Consider the following 20,433-nt stretch of genomic DNA (forward strand, 5'->3'; position numbering starts at 1 on the left):
TGGGTTGAACATGTACTTTGATGTTTTTGGTCTCATCCTTTTACCATCATCAATTTGTTGGAAATTTGAAATGGGAAAGCTAAAGACTTTCAGAGAAGTCTGTTGAAAAGCATATTAGATTGTATAAGCTACTTGTAACCCTTCTGTTGGAATATTTTCAAGAGGGCCATTTGACTCTGTAAGAGTCATTGGTTCTTGTACTCAAAGTAGGTTACTTGGCATTGCATGGGACATGGGCAGTTTATTTGTGAGGATATATTGTGTACTAATTATAAGGTCTGCAAAACAATCTGGGCTCGCGATTAAACTAGTTCTGTCCATTTCGGCAAACAGCCCCACTTTCTTTTCTTCTTGGTAAGTGTTTCTATTTGCCACTTTAGCGTTTCCTTTCCACCTGTTGACAGTTGGCCAGGGGCCTTTTTTCTAAGTTTAGGTTGCTTTTGGCATTAGCTTAAGATTTTGAATGAGATCCGTTTATTTTGCTGAAACTAAAAATTTTTTATTAAAAGTACTATCAATAAAGGTAAAAATTAATTGAAATAGTATAGTGGGATCCTACCAAAAAATGCAGTGGAGTTCATAAATAGTAGTAAAAATAAGCTGAATAGTAAAATAAGCTGACTTTTTAATTTTTGCCAAACACACTAAAAAACCAGCTTTTATTACTATTTAGTTTATTTTTGCTACTATTCATGAGTCCCATTGAATTTTTTGGTACTATTCATGAGTCCTTCTATACTATTTTAACTACTTTTTAGCTTTATCTACAATACTTTTAACAAAAAGTTTTCAGTTTCAGCTAAATAAGCTGTTCCTAAATGGGCTCTAAGTATGAAAATGAAACATTTTGATTAGGTTTCCCTATACTATTTCAGCTACTTTTTTACTTTATCTACAATATTTTTAGTAAAAAATTTTCAGTTTTAGCTAAATAAGTTTTTTCCAAATGGACTCTTAAGTATGAAAATGAAACACTTTGATGGTTTTGAAACATAATCACTCTTTTTAATCTTGCAATTTTTTTTTAACTAATATAGATTTGCATGTCAGAATAGTAAAATCTTTTTTCAATGGGTTTCCATTAGTTCAAATAAATCTAGTAAATAAAGAACTAGGGTTTAAATTTAAGGTTCGTTTGAGATCTACTTATTTTGCTGAAGTTGAAAACCTTTTGCTGAAAGTACTATAGTTAAAGGTAAAAGTTAGCTGAAATAGTAAAGTAGGACTTATAAATAATACTACAAAGTGCAGTGAGACTCATGAATAGTAGCAAAAATAAACTGAATAGTAAAATAAGTTTGCAAAAGTAATCCATCCCAAATGGAGCTTTAATCTAAATAATATATGTGGGGGGACGAGGATCCAAGAATATAGACAGATAGATTAAGGAAATTGCTAGGAGTATGAACCTCGGAAAGCACCAATAGAATTTCCTCGGAAAAATACAAGTGACCTTATGCAAGTGCAAAAAAACTACAATGCCCGAGGACTTCGAGGATGCCAACATGCCCTCGGGAAACTGAGAACCAAGGCTAAAGGCCGTCGGATGCAAACCGAGGGCGACGAGGAAGATTTGTCCCCAAGTTAGGAAGAAAGGAAAGATGACAGATAAAGCATCCGTCACCTCCGTATTCGATACTTTGCACCCACTTAGTTGGTCGCAATAATGAGGAAATGACTTATGAACAGCATCAACCCAGCTCATATCTCAGTGTGGAAGCCTTCTAGTAAAGACTTGATGGGACAAGTATCAGAGAAATCTAACCTTGACCTTCCAAATGTAGGGCTTAGATACATCTTGACTGATTATATAAAGCCAAGAAGCCCCTGGAGGAAAGGAGGGGACTTCTAGAGACTTGAAAACCATTTGAAATCACTATTTCGAACTAAACCCGAGGAACTCAATATAAGCCTTTCAAGGCTACTTCTTATCTTTGACCATTAACTTACACTTAGAATTAATTCAAACACATCCATTTAAATCGTTTCATCTTGTTAAGGGTATTTAAGGTTGATTGAGCATCCCATCTCTTAAAAAATTAATTGAGTAAAAATAGCAAGTTTGTACTTGACATAAACCTGACTTAACTTTTTGCCCGCCACAATTAGCGTGTCTGTGGGGATTTCTCCTCAGTACCCTTGGAATTCTTCTTAGTATGACTAGTCCCAGGTGAAGTGGATCATTGGAATCCGTGGGGTCCCAGCGTAGGGACCAATTTGTAAACCTAATGAGGGACCGTCATATGGCCCATACCCACAACAAAAGGGCACTATCTGTGCATTCTGAGCAAACTAGTCAGCATCAAGCTAGTCATAACTCACATGATGAGGAGGTGTATAACCTCAAGAAGAAAGTTGACCGGTTACGCCAACGACTTCATCGTAAGAATCGAATAAGGAAGGAGAGGACTCCCACCCCAGGCCAAAGTTCTAGCTCTGAGAGTGGTGGAAGTTACTGACCTTGGAGCAGAACTCCGCCCAGTGAATCTTTTACGTCGTCATCTCATCATACTTTAGGAGGAAAACATTATCGTAAGAGGTCTAGGACCCCAACAAGGAGAAGCCAGGGAAATGACGCCATGGAAAAGGCTTTCCTCCAAATATCTCGCTCACCCTTTTCTAGGCATATTGAGCAAGCCGAGCTCCCTTGTCGCTTCAATCAAACCACCTTTACCATATATAATGGCAAGATAGATCCTATTGAACACGTGAGCCATTTTAATTAAAGGATAACCATCCATTCTAAGAATAAGGCTTTGATGTGTAAAGTTTTCCCCTCGAGCCTCGGCCCTATCACTATGAGATGGTTTGATGGTCTTGAGGAGGGATCCATAAACTCTTTTAAGGAACTAACAAGGGCATTTGGAGCAAGATTTGTGACATGCAGCCGAGTTCCAAGGCCGCTAGATTCTTTACTCTCGATGTCTATGAAGGAAGTAGAGATCCTAAAAAGCTATTTGGACAGATATTGGGAGCTTTATAATGAGATTAATGGGGACTTTGAGGATGTCGTTGTTAGAACCTTCAAGGTGGGCTTCCCTACACATTTCGACCTCTGGAAGTCGCTTACCATGAAACCTCCTCGACGCATGCATCAGTTAATGGATCAAATTGAGGAGCACAAAAGGGTCAAAGATAATCAGAATCAGGGCAAGGGAAAGGTAAAGGCTTTTACCCCTGACCGAAAAGATAACTCAGTTGGCCGATTTACGCTGTCCTGACTGAGGATAGAGTTTTTCAATTAGGTGCCTCCTAACACCGTTGGACCCCAACGGGTAAGCTCAGTATTTAAAGAACCGATCTACTGAGTGCTAGAAAAAAATCAAGGACGAGCCTTATTTTAAATGGCCAAACAGAATGGGAGGAGATCCTACCAAAAGAAATCAAAATTTATATTGTTAATACCACCAGGACCGAGGTCATACCACAAAGGATTGTAGGACCTTACAAGTCTTTCTTGATTTGCTAGATTTTCCGAGGCTGACGAGGAGGGAACCATTCAGCCACACGATGATGCATTGGTGGTAACCTTGCAAATTGCGGTGTTTGATGTCAAGAGGGTAATGATCGATCAAGGAAGCGGGGCTAAGATCATGTACCCAGATTTGTTTAAAGGCCTGAGGCTTAAGTTGGATGACCTAAGCAAGTATGATGTCCCTTTGGTTGGATTTGATGGGAATACTATTATCCCTAAGGGGATGATCAGGCTACCTGTGCAGACAGGAAGAAAGGTAACATGGATTTCATTATTGTGGAGGCTTATTTACCCCATATGGCCATCCTAGCTAGGTTGTGGCTACACATGAGGGCTATATCTTCAACTCTACATGTAAAATTGAAGTATCCCACCAAATAAGGAGTTGGAGAATTATTAGGATGCCAAGTAGTGGTCAAGCAGTGCATGGTAGCAGCGATCAGACACCAAGTATTTGAAGTAGGCTCTTCAGAGTCGAGCCCAGCCTTATAGCAATCACAGACTGAGCCAGTAACCTCCTCAGATTCCTCAGTATAATGTGAAGGGCTAGATAAGATCATTATTGGAGAGGATGAGGAGAGATACTTTCACAATGGAATTAGAAATAATAATTAGCTTTATACTTTGCTCTTACCTATAAAATTAAAAATTAGTCTAGAAAAATAAAAGTATATATATATAAACTTGCTGGAAATTAATGCATTATTTATTTATTATTTTCCTCAAATAACAGCAGTTCAAACTTCAATGATCACAAAAAAAAAAAAAAAAAAAAAAGCTAAACCCTCCACCATGCAAAAACTAGAGACAAATACAAAAGACCCTTAAAATCTCTGCTTTTTCTTTCCACGTGTCAAGGGCGTCCTTTCAGCAGAAAATTCATTCCAAACTGTGCTGGCATGGCAAGCTTTGTAGGAGATGACTGTCTTCATGAACTTCTATCTATAGAAAGAACAAAAAAAAAAAAAAAAAAAAAAAAAAAAAAAAAAAAAAAAAAAAATGGTTTTCATTTTCAAAATTTTTTTTTTGGGGAGAATTCAGTAATTTCATATAACAAATAGGCAATGAGTCTACACACTCTGATAAAAACAGTGAGATAAAATTGAAATGCTTAACGTTAAGAATAGCTTCATTAAAAAAAAATCAGTTAAGAATCAAAATCTCAGACTCAAAGAGAGAGAGAGAGTACCCCTTGTGCTACTTGGCATAACAAATGCCCTGTACTCATTGGCTGTTATTTCCTCATTCAAACCACATGAGGAGCTTTTTTCTGAGACCCAAATAAAAAAGAAGTCCCACACACAGAATTCACACATTCTAAACCAAAGAGACAAACTTTCTTCTCTTGTAAAACTACTCCGTCACACTCACTCTCTCTGGATTAGCAAACCGTGTATGGTATTGGTCAAAGGGGACACTAGGAAGACAAAGCCAGTAAGAGAAAAAAATTCAATCTTTTCTTGTTTCACTTCTGTTTCCACTGTTTCTGTTCATTCTCTTGCATATACATGTGTGTGTGTGTGTGTGTGTGTGATGTGTGATGTGTATGAACTTCTGATGGTTTGGGTTGCTTTAAAATTTTGGAAAAGGAAAGGAAAAGGAAGGAAATCTTTTAGTTGGGTATATCTAGATTGTTTTGTTACTTGAAACCCAAGAAAGGAAAAACCCTTTCATACTGGGGTTCTAAATATTTCGGATCTGTTGATATGGGAAATTTTTTTTGCCCCTTATAAATCCCAGAAGACATAAGACAACTTTAAATTTTATGTCTTGTAACTTTCTTTGTTCTTACTGAGGTTTCTCAGTCACCAAACATAGCTAAATGAATTGATGTGAATGTGGCATGTGTACGATTACCTTTCTTCTTCTTCTTTTTTTTTTTTTTTTTTTGGGTTGGTAATTTACAGTTTTGAGGACTAACGTAATTATCTCTCATACTTGCATTATTGAGGCCATGTAAACTATTCATTATTTTGAGCATTTACATGGTGTCGATGATGCAATATGTACTGTGCTTAATATAGGTTCACTTGAAAATACACAAGTTTCAAAGAAAATAAAATAAAAGCTTCCACCTTTCTCAAGTTTTTAATTTTCCAACAAAACACTATTTATTTTCACTTTGAAATATTTTTGTAATAGATAGGATTAACAAAGGTTATGTGTAAAAAATTATGCTAACCTTGTTTACTAATGGACCATTATTAAGAGGCAATCAAAAAAGAAAATGTAAAATATTATTTAGAGATAGAGGAGTGGCATTTAGCTAGGTTCATCAAAATGTTCTCTAGACTCAAGGCTAGACCTGCAGTAAAGTAGTAAACACAAACCATTTACTGAAAGTCCCCATTGCAGCATCCTAGCTTTGGTTGGAAGATTATTAAGAATAGCCATCCATCCAGCAAAGGAGTGTCTAGGAATGGCTTAAGTTAAACCACACTAACTGCCACCACTATGCTTTATTTGCCAGCAAAATCAAATTTGTTGGAATTGGCCCATAGTGCTCTATCATCTTCCTTCAAAACAACCAGGTGGTGCAGCTTCCTTTGAATGCTCCCCAAGTGATCTGATCTGATAGGATTCCAGGACCATAGTTTATTTTTAAGGACTGTGCTAACTCTAGCTTCATAATTGCTGGCAGCATCGTATATGACCCTGTACAGCTTACCCATATTTCTGTAAGTAGTACTCCATCAGGATGTCATGAATCATGCCAAAGAATAAATTTGCTGCCATCACCAATTTCTTAGCTCAAAGGCTTCCTTGCCTCCTCTTGAAGTTTAAGAATAGCTCTCCAAGACTCCAACCCCAAGAACTATCTTGAGGAATGAAAGAGTGTTTAAGATGGAAGTGGTGAAATCATAAACTGTTCTTTAATTTACAATAACAGAAAAACTTTCTATTATTCTATTGCATCTTTTTATTTTCCATCCCTTAATTTCGGTTGCTATTCAGGGATTTTTTTTTTTTTTTTTTCCTTTCTTGCTCCAGATCTTTTTTTTGGCTGAGTATTTTTAAGCTATTTGGTTAATGATTAATAGATATTGTCATTATAGGGAAGGGATATGGGGAGGGTGAGGAGTAACCCCCATTGTGTGGCTTAGTATGATGACAGAGTATAATATACTGTGCTTACTTGTTTTTTGTTGTTTTTAGGCCATAGTTTGTCTAAATGTAGTTACAGCAACAGATACTCCAAATCTCGGATTTACTCAGATATCAGGTTGCTGCAATGCGCTATTAAGCTGCATAATGCCCAATCAATATCATTTCACAGAAATGCATTGCTCTGTTGGTTGTGTTTCCTCCTGCAATTTTAAAGGAGATGGGACTTTTAGCTAATGTAATAATATTGGAAGGACATTTTCTTCAAAATATTAAACGATATCATTGGAATTAAAAAAATTTATCTTGTTTGAAGCACAATTCAAAGCATACTCATTAAGCATTCTATTTATATCAAACACTTGCCAAATCCCTTTGAAAGAACTGATGCACTTATTGAAGGTAAGCATCTTAGAGTATTCCATCTTGTTATACCTTGCCATTGCTTGGCTTGAAAAACATTGTATTTAGTAGATAGAGAGAGAGGGGATTTTTGCGATAGGCTATCAACACATATGTATTTTAATATAGTAAGTGTCCGTGCAGGGTGTAGGTATACCACTGTAATTAGTTCATTAGTCCTTCCTCTAACACCTCCTATTCATTCTTATTATGGAATTTCCTTTTACTTATATTCTTTCTTTTTTGTTGTTGTTGTTGTTGTTGTTGTTTTATTGTTCCCAGTCATCACCTGCAACAAATGCTGGAAAGCTCTGATGAAGAGTATATGATAAGTCCAAAAGTATCTAAGTGTGCAAACTGGAGTTCTATCCCATCCCGGAGAAGTGCACGTATACAATCAATAAATCGTAAACAAGAAAAATCAAACAATATATGGAAGGACAGTGAGGCAGATTCAGGTTATCCTTCTTCCTCCAATTTTCTCCTTTTTCTTTTCAAATGGTTTTGCTTTTATACCATCTGTTGTAGCATTATAAATGTTATTGTTACTTTTGTCACGTTCCCTTTTGGAAGCCAACATCTTTCTTAGTAACGGGATCTTTGGAAAGAACAGGAAAGGTGACTTTACTATATTCCTGACTAGGAATAGTACCTATCAATAGAATATCTTTTTCAGTAGAGCAATATTTCTGGAAGCCTATCTTTTCTTTAATCTTGGTCAAAATTTGTTTCCCGGGGGCGGTAGTGTTATTTCCAAACTTTTTGGTAAAAATATTAACAGCCCCTACACTCAAAGCTCTCTTTTTACCATTAGCAAGAACTTGTTTTAATTGCATATTAGACAGAAGTCAAACAAATGCTTCAAATGCTTTTATCCGGAACTACCATTTAGTTTATTTGTTTGCAACAACTACAGATCCATAAATTTTCCTTAAAAAAAAATCAGACAATCCATAATTGGGACAAAATTATATATCGTAACTCTGTCATCACTTTTTAATGAAGTATGTAGCTCTACGCAAATTGCATTTTAGGAATATCATTTTATTGGAAAAGAAAAATCTGATAAAATTAACTGGCCCTCAAATCTTTGTTACTGAACCATTCTGCACTTGGGTCTGAAACTCCAATAAAGACAAAATTTGTATTTTGTTGGATGAAACTATCATTAATTATGGAGTCTTCTGCTTGTTTGAATGATAGTTTTTACCGTTAAGCATATCAGGTTAGAAGTTTCAACTTTGGATGTGAGCATAATAATAATAATAATAATAATATTTCAAAATGAGTTATTTGTAATTCAGTATATTTAACAATCGCTCCCTCTGTCACTCAAAAATAAAAAATAAAAAATTACCCACTGTCCAAGGCCTGATTAGTCTCTTGCTGTATATGGATAGCTAAGACACAAAATTGTTAACGGGATTGTGTTGTAGAATAAATAATAAATTTCCAGGAAAATTTTAACTATTTCCCCTCACTTTCCCATCTTTTCGTCTTGGGTTTTAACTTATAACTGGAACGTTTTTCATCTGCAATCTTAGAATTTGGTAATAACTATAAACCTTAAATGATTAGGCCCCAAGTTCAATTTTGTGCATCCTTTGAAGGTTACTTCAACTTACATATACTTGTCTCTTAAACAAATCTTTTTACTCGTGTACATATCTCTTTCTTTCCTAGAATTCTACTTGGAAAGTATCTCACCCTAAGCTAGACGCTTTGCCTTAGACCATGTAACTTGACTTGTTTGTGTTTTTCTTTCCAAGGATCCTACTTGTTTGACTATTTAAATTTGGAAAAATATAGACAACCAGGCAGAAGTGAAGGGGCTGAAGATCAAATTGCCAATGCGTAAAGGAAGTGAAACCAGTTTGACCCCAAAGGTGTTGGGTAAGCGGAAGAGAAGAAATATGCATGGCAACAATTCCCTAACATTCCTTGGGGAGAGAGCTGTTTCACCAAGGGGTTCAAATGCTGCCACATTGAATCAAGGTAATGTGTCTTGCTTTTTTCTTTCTTGTTTCTTTTCTTTTCTTTTCCTTTTCTTTTTTCTCCCTTTTTGGAGTGTGTTTTTGCTCTACTTAAACATGAGCTATCTTTGCTTCTTTATTTGAATTATTTCTTCGAACGGAATTTCTGTGATGCAGAAACTGTTTCTCCTGACAATGAAATTCGAGGAAATAAAGAAGCAGAAGGTGCAATAGACGATGAACAAGCAGGTGTCACCAGAAAAGATATTGAAGTGCAAACTTCTAGGAACACTGCTACAGAAGCTTGTGAGAATTCTCCTGCCATGTTTACATCAATGGCTTCTGAGCAAAATGTCCATGGTGCAGAAATTGTATCCCCCGATAATGATCCTCAAGGATATAATGATGGACAGGGTGATTATTTTAGCTGCAATGGCATTAATGCATCACTTTTTGAAAATTCAAGTACCTCTTTTGAATCCTCGAGCTCAGATGACATCTGTGTAGATGTTGCAGGAGAAAAAAGTATAATATTGGCAAATCAAGAGCTTAAAGGTACCCCGGAAAAATCGTTTGAGACACACATTCCTGAGGGAACTGCTGATGGTGCCGGTGCTGGTGCCAATGCTGCTGCCATTTTAACCATCATGCCTTCAGAACAAGATGTCCGAGATGCAGCTGTTGTTTCCCTGGACACTGCTCTTGAAGGAGATAATGAAGGAATGGGTACATACAGCCCAGATCGTGTGAGCTGTAAGAGTTTGGCTCCATCACTTTTTCACATGACAAGCACCTTCTATGACATTAGCTCTGATGCAACAAGCTTGGCAAATAACACACTTGAACAAGTGGGTTCGTATTGTGTGAGTGCTGAGTGTGCTCCGACTCTTCTTGCCATAATTCAGAAGTATGGTGATATTGCTAGAAATTGTAGGCTCGAGTCTCCTAAGATGATTAATTACTTACTGGAGAGAGTTTGCACAGCTGTTCACGATCTGCAGGAAATACCATTTATTAATCTCAAGAAGCATCATCTAGCTTCTGTTAATGATGTTATAGTTTTGGCTGATGCCGCAAAGCTGGATGTAGAATGGCTTCGTGACCATAATGATGAAATTAGGGAGATTATTGTGGATAACATTCCTTACTACAAAAATCTGAAAACTGATTTAGCAAATTCCACTGAATTGCTCAAATCAAAGAAGTCATCTCTTGATAATAAGAATCTTGAAAGGTTGAAGTTGCAAGCTGAATTAAAAATGCTGGAGTGTGAGATTGAAAATGAGGAGTGTCAGTTGCAACGCATTACAAAAACAGTGGAGGAACTAAAGAAGGAGAAACGTGAAGTTCAATCCAAATTGCAACAATACCATTGCAGGTCTGCTGGACACGGGTTGCTGAAGAAGTAGCAAGGAACTTCGATTTCTAATTGAAGTTGGAGCTCTAAGGTTGATCATGGAAAACTTAAGTTTATTTTTATTTTTTAAAGAAAAGATGAAGTTGATACTTGAAAGAATGCTCATATGGCCTTGTTCTGAACTTTTGAATACTTGGCTAGTTTCTATTATTTCAAACTAGCTGCAAACTTTATGCAATCTATGTATTAAATCTGTCACCTTTTTTGTATTACTAGTCGCTAACCTGTGCGATATACGGGGAAACTACTGAGTATATAATATGTACCACAATATATGATATTATATGATACATTAGGAAGAAATACAATTCATTGAACAAACCTCCAAAAAAAAAATCTATAATTAATACAAAACTATTCACTCACAATTCATTGTCAAAACCCAAGCCGCCTTCTGATAGAAAACACCATACAAACATAAAAAGAAAATTTGAACAATGGTTTTAATGAATTTAATTAAAAAAATTTTATTTGTTGAAAGTTGACAGAAGTACAGTTGTAAGTGAAAGTTTTAAAAATTGTTCAAAGTTGTACATAAGCAAATAACCAAATAAGCTAACGGTCATTAACTGCTAATTATTAAATGTTTGTCAGTGACAAATTTTTTGGGAATCAAATAATTTGTAAACACCACATTTATGAATGTAAAAAGAATTAAGAATAAAATACTAATGATGGAATGAGTAGCCATAGGTTTTTTATAAATTCAAATCATAGATATTATAATCTTTTTTTTTTTTTTTTTTTTTTTTGTGCTAAATAACATAGATATCGCAATCTTTTTCTTCAAAAAATATCAATTGCTATATAAGTTCCATCATCGATGACATGGGAATTTCTCTCTGTTTATATCTTTTCAAAAAGTTATTTCCCCACAACAAGCATATCTAGGGACCACACGGAGAACACGCCCAAATGGAAGAGACTAGTGCACCAAATGGACTCTCCCATGAAGGTTACCAATACTGCTCCTAATAACTTGGGGGCAAAGAGAGGGCAACCAAAAAGGGACCAAGATGATGAAGTAGAGGAGAGGAAAAAAAGGAAGAATGGAGAGGAAGGCCATGAACAACTTTGTCCAATGGTGGAGGCTGTGGTGTAGCCCCGCCGAGAACAATGAAAATCCTAAACTGGAACTGTCGGGCGCTTGGGAACCAACAAGCAATGGATGTCCTTTCTCACCTTGTGAGGGAAAAAGCCCCCAAAATTTTGTTTCTTATGGAAACAAAACAATCAATTAACGAGATGAGAAATTCAAGCGGACTTACCATACTGATGTATGCTTGCGGTTCCAAGTATTTGAAGAAATGGTGGGTTGGCCCTGTTTTGGATGGAGGAGATAGACTTGCATATCTAAACTTTCACTCTGCACCACATTGATGCTCTCATATTCAATGGCTCAAATACTTCATGGAGATTGACAGGTTTTTATGGTTGGCCGGATGGACAAAGTAAACACAAGTCACGGCAATTGCTGAAGCATCTTCACACTAGAATTTCGGCTCCTTGGATTTGTGTTGGGGATTACAATGAGATCCTGGCATCAAAAGAAAAGCAAGGTAGTTTACCAAAACCATTGAACCGAATGTAGGAATTTCGAGCTACACTCCTACATTGCGGACTAGTGGACTTAGGCTTTCAAGGTAATATTTTTACTTGGAATAACGGTAGACCTGGAGATGCATTTGTGCAAGAAAGGCTTGATAGAGCATGTGCCACAGTAGAGTGGAAGGAAATCTTTCCAACAGCTCGAGTGACTCACCTCCAATCAACATATTGTGACCATGTGCTGATCCTTATCACCACACATGATCCAAACCAGCCGAATAGGAGAAGAAGGATACCAAAAAGATTTGAAGAAAAGTGGGCCACCAAACCTGACTCTGAGAGAGTAATTCAAGAAGCATGGATGACTGAAGTGGGGTAGGGCAGCCCTATTTCAATTCTTTTTGAAAAGATCAAAAAAACAAGATTTGCTTTGGTGACTTGGAGCCGTGTAGCCTTTGACAATTCAAAAATAATAATTCAGGGAAAAAAAAACAACTGGAGGCCTTATGCTCCCTCAATAGTGCTGATCAACTACAAGCTATTAAGGGACTAAAATTCGAGATAAATGATCTATTGCATCAGGAGGAATTGGCATGGCGTCAAAGATCTTGATCCATTTGGCTACCAGCAGGTGACAAAAATACAAAGTTTTTTCATCAACGGGCCAGCCATTGAAGATGCAAAAACCAAATCTTAGGGATTTTTGACAAGGAAGGTAACTGGAATAATATAGAGGGAAGTATAGCCCAAACCACGGAACACTACTTTCAGCACCTCTTCACATCTTCCAACCCAAACGAAAATTGAAGGAGTACTGAATTCAGTGGACAAGCGGGTCACCCCAAGTATGAATGCCTCTCCTTCAACAGTATATTCCTAAGGAGGTTAAAAAGGCCATATTCCAAATGCACTCATCCAAATCACCAGGTCTCGATGGTATGTCCCCATCCTTTTTTCAGAAGTTTTGGCATATTGTAGGGCATGATGTCACAACAACTGTACTATCAGTTTTAAACTCTGGCCATGTGTTGAGAAAAATGAACCATACACATATAGTGTTAATTCTAAAGAAAAATGACCCTACACACATGGGGGACTATAGACCCATTAGCTTAGCCAATGTAATATCCCGAATCGTGTCAAAGGTTATTGCTAATTGCTTGAAATTTATTTTGCCTAATGTGATTTTTGATGCCCAAAGTGCTTTTGTCCCAAACTGCTTAATCACTGACAATACTACTATAGCATATAAGTTGCTTCATAGGCTGTGAAATAGGAGGAAGGGAAAGAAAGGGCAGATGGTGGTGAAACTAGACATTAGCAAAGCCTACGATAAGATGGAGTGGATCTTCCTACAACAAATGATGGTGAAATTGGGCTTTGATCCTACTTGGATCCAATTGGCAATGGAGACGGTGACCACAACCTCGTACTCAATTCTAATAAATGGAAAGCCAAAGGGATTTATCACTCCTATTAGGGGGATACGGCAAGGTGATCCTCTCTCACCATATCTGTTCCTCATGTGTGTGGAAGGCCTTTTAGCCCTAGTGAGAAAAGCAGGGGAGACAGGAGTGTTAAAAGGAATCAAATCTAGCCAAAATGGAATATGGGTATCTCACCTCATTTTCGCCAATGATAGCCTTTTATTTTGTCAAGCAACAATGGAGGAAAGCCAAAAACTATTACAAGTATTGGCACAATATGAGGCTGCATCCGGTCAAGCAATCAATAGACGAAAGACTTCCCTATTTTTTTAGCAAGAACACTGTAAGCGACTAAATTTCTTGTTTCGAAATAAGTCAAACAAGTAAAATAGTTTCACAAATGCGAATTTGTATTGATGATTGTGTGGTACAATTCTCTGAAATTACAAAAGAGTGATCCTCTAATTCGATCTCCTTGAAAGATTTGTTGATTGGATTTGTAGTAATATGATTTTGACTTGAACACAAAATATTCTTCAATTTGGTTGAGGGATGGATCGAAGATTGTTGAAACGGAATTACAATGAATCTCTGGCGATGAGATTGTTAGAAATCCTTTGTTCTTCATGTTCTTCGTGTTCTTCGTGTGTTCTTCGTCTTCGAAGGTTTGTGGTGGAAGTTCTTCCGGGCTTTAGAGGCTTGAATCCATTGAGCTTCACTGATTTGTGATTTCTTGAGGTTTCTGGAGGCTTTTGAGCTTGATTCCAGTGAACTTTGAGATCTAAGAAGATGATTTGGATGATTCCTCTTTGAATGTTCTTTGTATTTAAAGGTTTGTGGCGGAAGTTCTTTGGGGCTTTGGAAGCTTGAATCCGTAGAGCTTCATTGATTTGTGATTTGTTGATATTTTCGGACCTTTGAGCTTGATTCTCACAAACGTTTGGATCTAGGCAGATGTTTTGGATGATTCTGCTTCGAATATTCTCCGATTTCGGGATTGAAGTTCTTGATGCTCTTGAAGGCTTTGAGGCTTGATTCTTGCAAAGCTTTTTCACTTCTGAATCCTGGTCCCCCTAAATGTCTTAGGAAGACTTCTATTTATAGGAGTTTGGGGGTGGGTGAATGACACGTGGCGAGTCTGATTGGTGACACATGTCACAGCCTGATTGGTCCGCTTATATCATCGTTTACACGTGCTGGACTGCTTGTGTCATCGCTTACACGTGTGAGGCTGCTTGTGTCATCATTTACACGTGCGAGGCTGCTTGTGTCATTGCTTACATGTGCGCTGATGCGTGATTGGTTTTTGCATGACACTTGGCAAATTTCTGTTGGCTTCTGAATAGTGATAACAAAACCTAGTAGCAGTACGTGGTGCTTTATAATTGGCTGTATTTTGTGGACTTGGTAATGTGACGTGTCAGCTTGTGATAGGTCAGAAATTTTTCCTCTCTACAAACACAACGCCGGAGGTAAAAGAGCAAATCAAACAACTATTTGGGGCAAGAGTTATGACGGAATGTGAAAGATATCTTGGGCTGCCTATTGCCACGGGTAAATCAAAGGTTAACACCTTTAAAGATTTACAAGAAAAAATCACCAAGAGAGTCATGGGATGGAAGGAAAAAACTATTTCAAAGGCAGGAAGAGAGGTTCTTATCAAAACGGTGGCCCAAGCGATACCTATGTATTCCATGAGTCTATTCAAGCTACCAACTTCCATTTGCGACAACATAAATTCCATGATGGCCAAATACTGGTGGGGTCAAAACAAAGAAGAGCGTAGGATACATTGGATTAATTGGACAAAATTGTGCACTGCAAAGAAGGAAGTAGGGCTGGGTTTTTGTGATCTTCATGCTTTTAACCTAGCTATGCTGGCTAAGCAAGCTTGGAGATTAATTGATGATAATCATTCTCTGTTCTACAGAGTATACAAGGCACGGTATTTTCCAAATTCATCTTTCATGATGGCTGAGCTAGGGAATAACCCCTCCTATGTGTGGCGTAGTCTATTATCAGCAAGGGATGTCATTAAGGCAGGCACTCGGTGGAAAGTGGGAGATGGCCGTAGCATTGGAGTATTCACACACTCATGGCTGTCACACACCCTGTAACACGGATTGAAGTACCACCAGATATGAAGGTTTGTGAGCTAATAGACCAAGACTCAAGACAATGGGACTGGGGAAAAGTATTTGCCACATTCACTGCCCAAACCAGGGATGAAATCCTCTCCTTGTCACTCAATAACATAAATGGCCATGACTCTTATTTGGATGGAAAACAGGGCAAAAAAAATTACAGTGTAATCAACATACAAACTGGCCTATAGAATGTGACATCAGCACAAAGCAGAGCACTCAGCGGCCAAAATGCACAGGTCCACTTGGAATATGGTCTGGTCACTAAATGTGCCGCCGAAAGTGTGCACCTTTATATGGGGAGCTTGCACAAATTGCCTGCCTACACGGGACAATTTACACCGCCGTAGGGTGAGGGTAGACCCGACTTGCGAGATGTGTAAACAAGAACCCGAGACCGCCTCCCATGTGCTATGGACTTGCCCCTTTGCAAGGAACGTATGGGCTCTGGTCTGAGGAAGAATTCAGAAGAGCAGCAATGGTGTAGACGAATTTTTCCTCCTATTGAGACAGATGCAATCAAAAGTAACCAAGCAAGAGCTGGAGTTATGGGCGACCACTGCCTGGGCAATATGGAATGCACAAAACAAGATGATCTTTGAACAATTTCAGACCTACCCGAAGATAATACTGGAAGGAGCGACGGGCTTGCTAGAGGAATACCAATGTCTGATGGAAACACAAAGAATAGCATGAGTTTTTAATTGTTTTCCCATATAGTGTATATTGCTTCACTGCATGGACTCAGCATAACTACGTAGCTGGGGCCCCTCATGCCTGTGGCTTTGTCCCCGGGTTTGTGTACTTTTTATATATCAATACAATTTCAGCCATTAATCTCCCAAAAAAAAAAAAAAAAAAGTAGATTAAAATAAAATGCAATATAGAAATAAAAAGTTATATCCAGGCTCCATAACCTAAAACAAATTCTAGGATAAAGCAATAAAGATTCCGGAAGTCATGTATATATTGATGCATTTAGAAAAGGCAAAAGTAAACTAAGTTTTGACCAAAAAACATACAAAAAACTCAATAGATTAAATAATCAATGTATAAGCTCTATTGTTTGTGTGATTCCACATAATTAAAAAGAACAGGTTGAGAGAATTTCAATGTGAGTCCAATAGCAATCAAAGCTAGACTTTATTACTTGGAAGTTATTAGCTTTGCCAAGATGGACTATTTATGGTAAACAATTGTAAGCTTCATTGGCAAAATTAATTCTTAGTTTCCATAACACTTGAAAAGGAAAATAAATAGATGTTACAATCAACAACCATAATATCTTCATTTCATCGTTGCTCACCTGAGTTAATCACAATAATACACAACAAAGGCTTTAAATTGGAAAGGATATGATATCATCTTTTATCTCCACTGATCTGTATCTATAAGATATATTCAAAACATAGATATCAGATGTTCAACTTATATAATCAAATGGGATAGCAGTCAAAAAAGAAGCAGCATGTTCTAGGTATTAAACAATCACAGCAAAACAGCAAAATAAAAGTATGGTTCAATATCAATAATTTGAATTATATTTAAGCTTCATGGTGGGCTAACGAACAAAAAGAAAAATAAAAAAAAACCAAAGAGAATCCGCATATTAAATGGCACATACCCATGCTTTGTGAAATCTAAAGGTGTAGTCCCCTCTGTAACGGCTCTAATTTTGGTTTCGCAGACTCGCTTGCCATTCTACCAACCTATAAAAATAACTACCATTCAAAAATTTAAAATGCAAATCCAACATTCAGTCAAGAAATCAAACTTTTTTCCAAAAACTTAGATTTAATTCACAAGAACTGCAATAGAAGTTTCAATTTTTAGGAACCTTGAGATGTGCTTTATCGGCTACAAAATCATAGTAAGGAATTACATTAAAAAATTAATGAGTAAATGAACTAACAAACCTAGTCAATTTAAAAAATTCTTAGGTTTATAATAGACTTTTATCATCCAAATTTGCTTTTGAAACCAACAATACTCAAACTAAAAGCAATTCACACATTCACGAATTAGTAAAACTAAATAAAAGTTAAAACGGTTTACAGATATCTGATGCCATTCATACTAAAATGGATTTAGTTGAAGAGAGAGAGAGAGAGAGAGAGAGTGACCATCTTGAAGGAGTTGGTGTTTTGAGCAATATCGTTGTCGAGGAAGAGATTGGAGTGGAGATTGAGGACTTCGAAGTTCAGAAAGAATGGAAACTTCGACTTTGACTGTTTGTTTTCCTCGTCAACTGCTTACTCTCCCATATCCTTCACATGCGAGTAAGATGAATTAGGAAAACCTATTGCGTCATTCAAAGAATCAAAAGGGTAAGAAGGCTAAAAGCAGTTCTATCCATTCATTGTATCTATTGGTTTGGGTTTAAGATAGGTAAAATTAGATTACTAAATTATAGAATGAGAGAAGGGATCCGACCTTTGGTTTTGGGGCTTACTTTGACAATTTGCTTTATTCTGAGGATTTTTGCAAAATGAGCAAAACTTTTATGAAGTTAAAGTCTCAAAATTATTATTGTAGGAAATAAAGTACAGTGGGAGGCGGAGAAAAGGAGAAGTACATACAAAGATAGGGAGGAGAGAAGTGTTTGTGATTTTTTTTTTTTTTTTGGAAAGAAGAACTGCTATGAAACTTGTAAAAATTAAAACTATCTAGAGCCAAGCAAAATGTTGCGTTAGTTTGCATTTTGTTTTTTTAGTAGTGTGATATTATTTGTAGAATTTAGAAATCAAAACGTTTCACATCAACAACCAAACGAAAAGGCACCTGTTTATAGTTAATTCTTAAAAGGTGTATTTAAAAGGTATTGAATTAAATGGTTAGTTAAAAACGTAAAATCCTGAAAAGTCACAATGTTTGGTGTTTTTAAATGTTATCGTGGCTGAAATTTATGTAGCCACTTGGCTGAAATTTGTGTATGCGTGTGTGTGTGTATATATATATATATAGAATTGTCATATCATACCCAGTAAATGGAAAGAAGTTACAACAAATAAAGGATGTGAGGAGGTTCTAACCTATTGGTAATTGTCAAAATTTCATATAATAGCGACATTTGAAGAGTCTTGGTTAATGGAGGGACACATGATAAAGTTGAAGAAAAGAGTAACATTCAAATTTAAAGAGATGCTCAATAAATGTCAACCAGCAAATCTAAAAATAAAAAATAAAATTAGAAAATAAATGATGACATGGCGTTAATGTGACTTAACTAGAGCGTAGCAATAATAAATGCTACACTTCAACTTTTAGTAATATATAAATTAGTCCCAGACCCATGCGATGCATGGGAATAGATAATTTTATTTTAGTTATGATATAATATATAATTTGTTTTATAAATTCTGTGGAAAATAATTTCTAAAATAATTTTTCATTTATCTATCTCAAAAAATATATCATCATTTTATTATTTGGATTTATTATATTGAAATTATTCATTTTTTAGGCAATCCATATTTTGATAAATTATGTTATCGTGTTTTATATTTTCCTAATTTGTTTTTCTTGTACAACTTTCAAATATATTATTCAAAATTTTCATTCTCTTAAAAAGAAATTATTATATTTATAATTTTCCTTATCATAAGAGTAGTTTCGAACTATTGATTGAGTTTTATTTACTAATATAGATACATGAGATAGGGATTGCATATTTCTTAGACTTTCCTAAGAGACTATACCATATTATAAATTTAATATTTAAAATAATATGTAGGAAAAAAGTTGACTTTATGTCTAAAATTGAGCACTTCACCTATTGAAATGAAAGAAAATAATATGTATAAAAACAGGAAGAGAACATGATTAAAATTATTTTTTTGACTACATACACTTTTATTTATTATTGTTACTACAATGCTGTTGAACCTTCTCATCCGTCACATCATTTGCCACATCATTATTCTTTTATTATTTATTATTTATTTTTAAAATTTTGACAATATTAAATATATAAATATATTGGTTTTACAAATTCATCTTAGGCATTTTTAACTTTACATATTCATTTACTTTAATTTTGATGTTATAACTAAATAATAAATCAATGAAAAATTAAAATTAAAATATGGGAAAATTACAGTAAACCCACCTGTGGTTCGGCTTATTTTCACTTTGCCTACCCGTGGTTTTAAAAACTTAACACTTTGCCCACTTAAACTTCAATCCGTTTGCTCTCCGTTACCCACCTCACCCTTAGACGTTAGAAAAACACCCTTTTATTAAAAATCAGAACATAACATGGATCAAAAACATGAACCATTAAATCTTTTCCTCACGAGTCTTAGAAACACGGAAAACCCCATTTTGCATCTAATATTGAAATCATGCTGCAAGTATAAATCTAGACGAGCAACGGGTTGTTTGAGGGACTAAAATCCTGGTAAGAAATTAGTCACTATTTGGGTTTTTAATTTGGGCTTGTGGTTGTTTTATATTTTTTTGAGTAATCAGTCAATGGTTAATGGTACATGTAACATAATGAAAATATTGGTTGTATTTGTTGATGTTTATGAAATATGTGACCACCTGTTGTTTGGATTTGTGTTTGTTTATGGCCATTTTGTCTGTCGTGGTCATTGTATCTCACAGTGGACCCAAGCTTCTGTTGGGTTTAAATTTTAGTGTTTGCATGTGCTTATTAGTAAAACAGAAACAAAAGCAAAGCAGAAAATGTGATCCTCTAATGTGTGTGTTGTATCCCAAAAGTAAAACAAAAACATACAAGTGTTTACTCTTTATGTGTTTATTGTTTACAATTCTTTAATTGTTAATTGTGTACGTGTCAAATGGTAATTTGTTAATGCAGATGGATGATAAGGAAGTGAAATTTGAGGTTCATTATGGGGGTAATTTTCCATGGAACCCAAGTTTAGAATACTTTGGTGGGAAAGTTGAAATAGTGTATAGGGATCTTGATAGGCTT

General features: G+C 36.0%; 1 protein-coding gene across 2 annotated transcripts; it reads left to right on the forward strand.

Annotated features, from left to right (window-relative positions):
* Nucleotides 1-4,792: 4,792 nt before the first annotated feature.
* Nucleotides 4,793-10,551, forward strand: LOC115953889. 2 transcript variants are annotated; one of them, XM_031071710.1, is made up of 4 exons: nucleotides 4,793-4,909; nucleotides 7,265-7,440; nucleotides 8,792-8,977; nucleotides 9,133-10,551. In XM_031071710.1, exons 2-4 carry the CDS (start codon nucleotides 7,281-7,283, stop codon nucleotides 10,362-10,364), a joined length of 1,578 nt encoding a protein of 525 aa, XP_030927570.1. In that variant the 5' UTR covers nucleotides 4,793-4,909; nucleotides 7,265-7,280; the 3' UTR covers nucleotides 10,365-10,551. The 2 variants fall into 2 exon arrangements, with proteins under 2 accessions (XP_030927570.1, XP_030927572.1); XM_031071712.1 differs by lacking the exon at nucleotides 4,793-4,909 and having other exon boundaries at nucleotides 7,357-7,440; nucleotides 8,752-8,977.
* The last annotated feature ends 9,882 nt before the right edge of the window (nucleotides 10,552-20,433 follow it).

Source organism: Quercus lobata, chromosome 7 (assembly GCF_001633185.2).
Source record: "Quercus lobata isolate SW786 chromosome 7, ValleyOak3.0 Primary Assembly, whole genome shotgun sequence".
Taxonomy (NCBI): Eukaryota; Viridiplantae; Streptophyta; class Magnoliopsida; order Fagales; family Fagaceae; genus Quercus; species Quercus lobata.

Bases quoted from the DNA above. Each gene is read 5' to 3' on its own strand.
- LOC115953889 (XM_031071710.1), top strand. From the start codon at position 7,281: ATGCTGGAAAGCTCTGATGAAGAGTATATGATAAGTCCAAAAGTATCT. The intron at 7,441-8,791 runs GTTATCCTTCTT...GGAAAAATATAG, and splicing joins GGACAGTGAGGCAGATTCAG to ACAACCAGGCAGAAGTGAAG. The intron at 8,978-9,132 runs GTAATGTGTCTT...TCTGTGATGCAG, and splicing joins TGCTGCCACATTGAATCAAG to AAACTGTTTCTCCTGACAAT.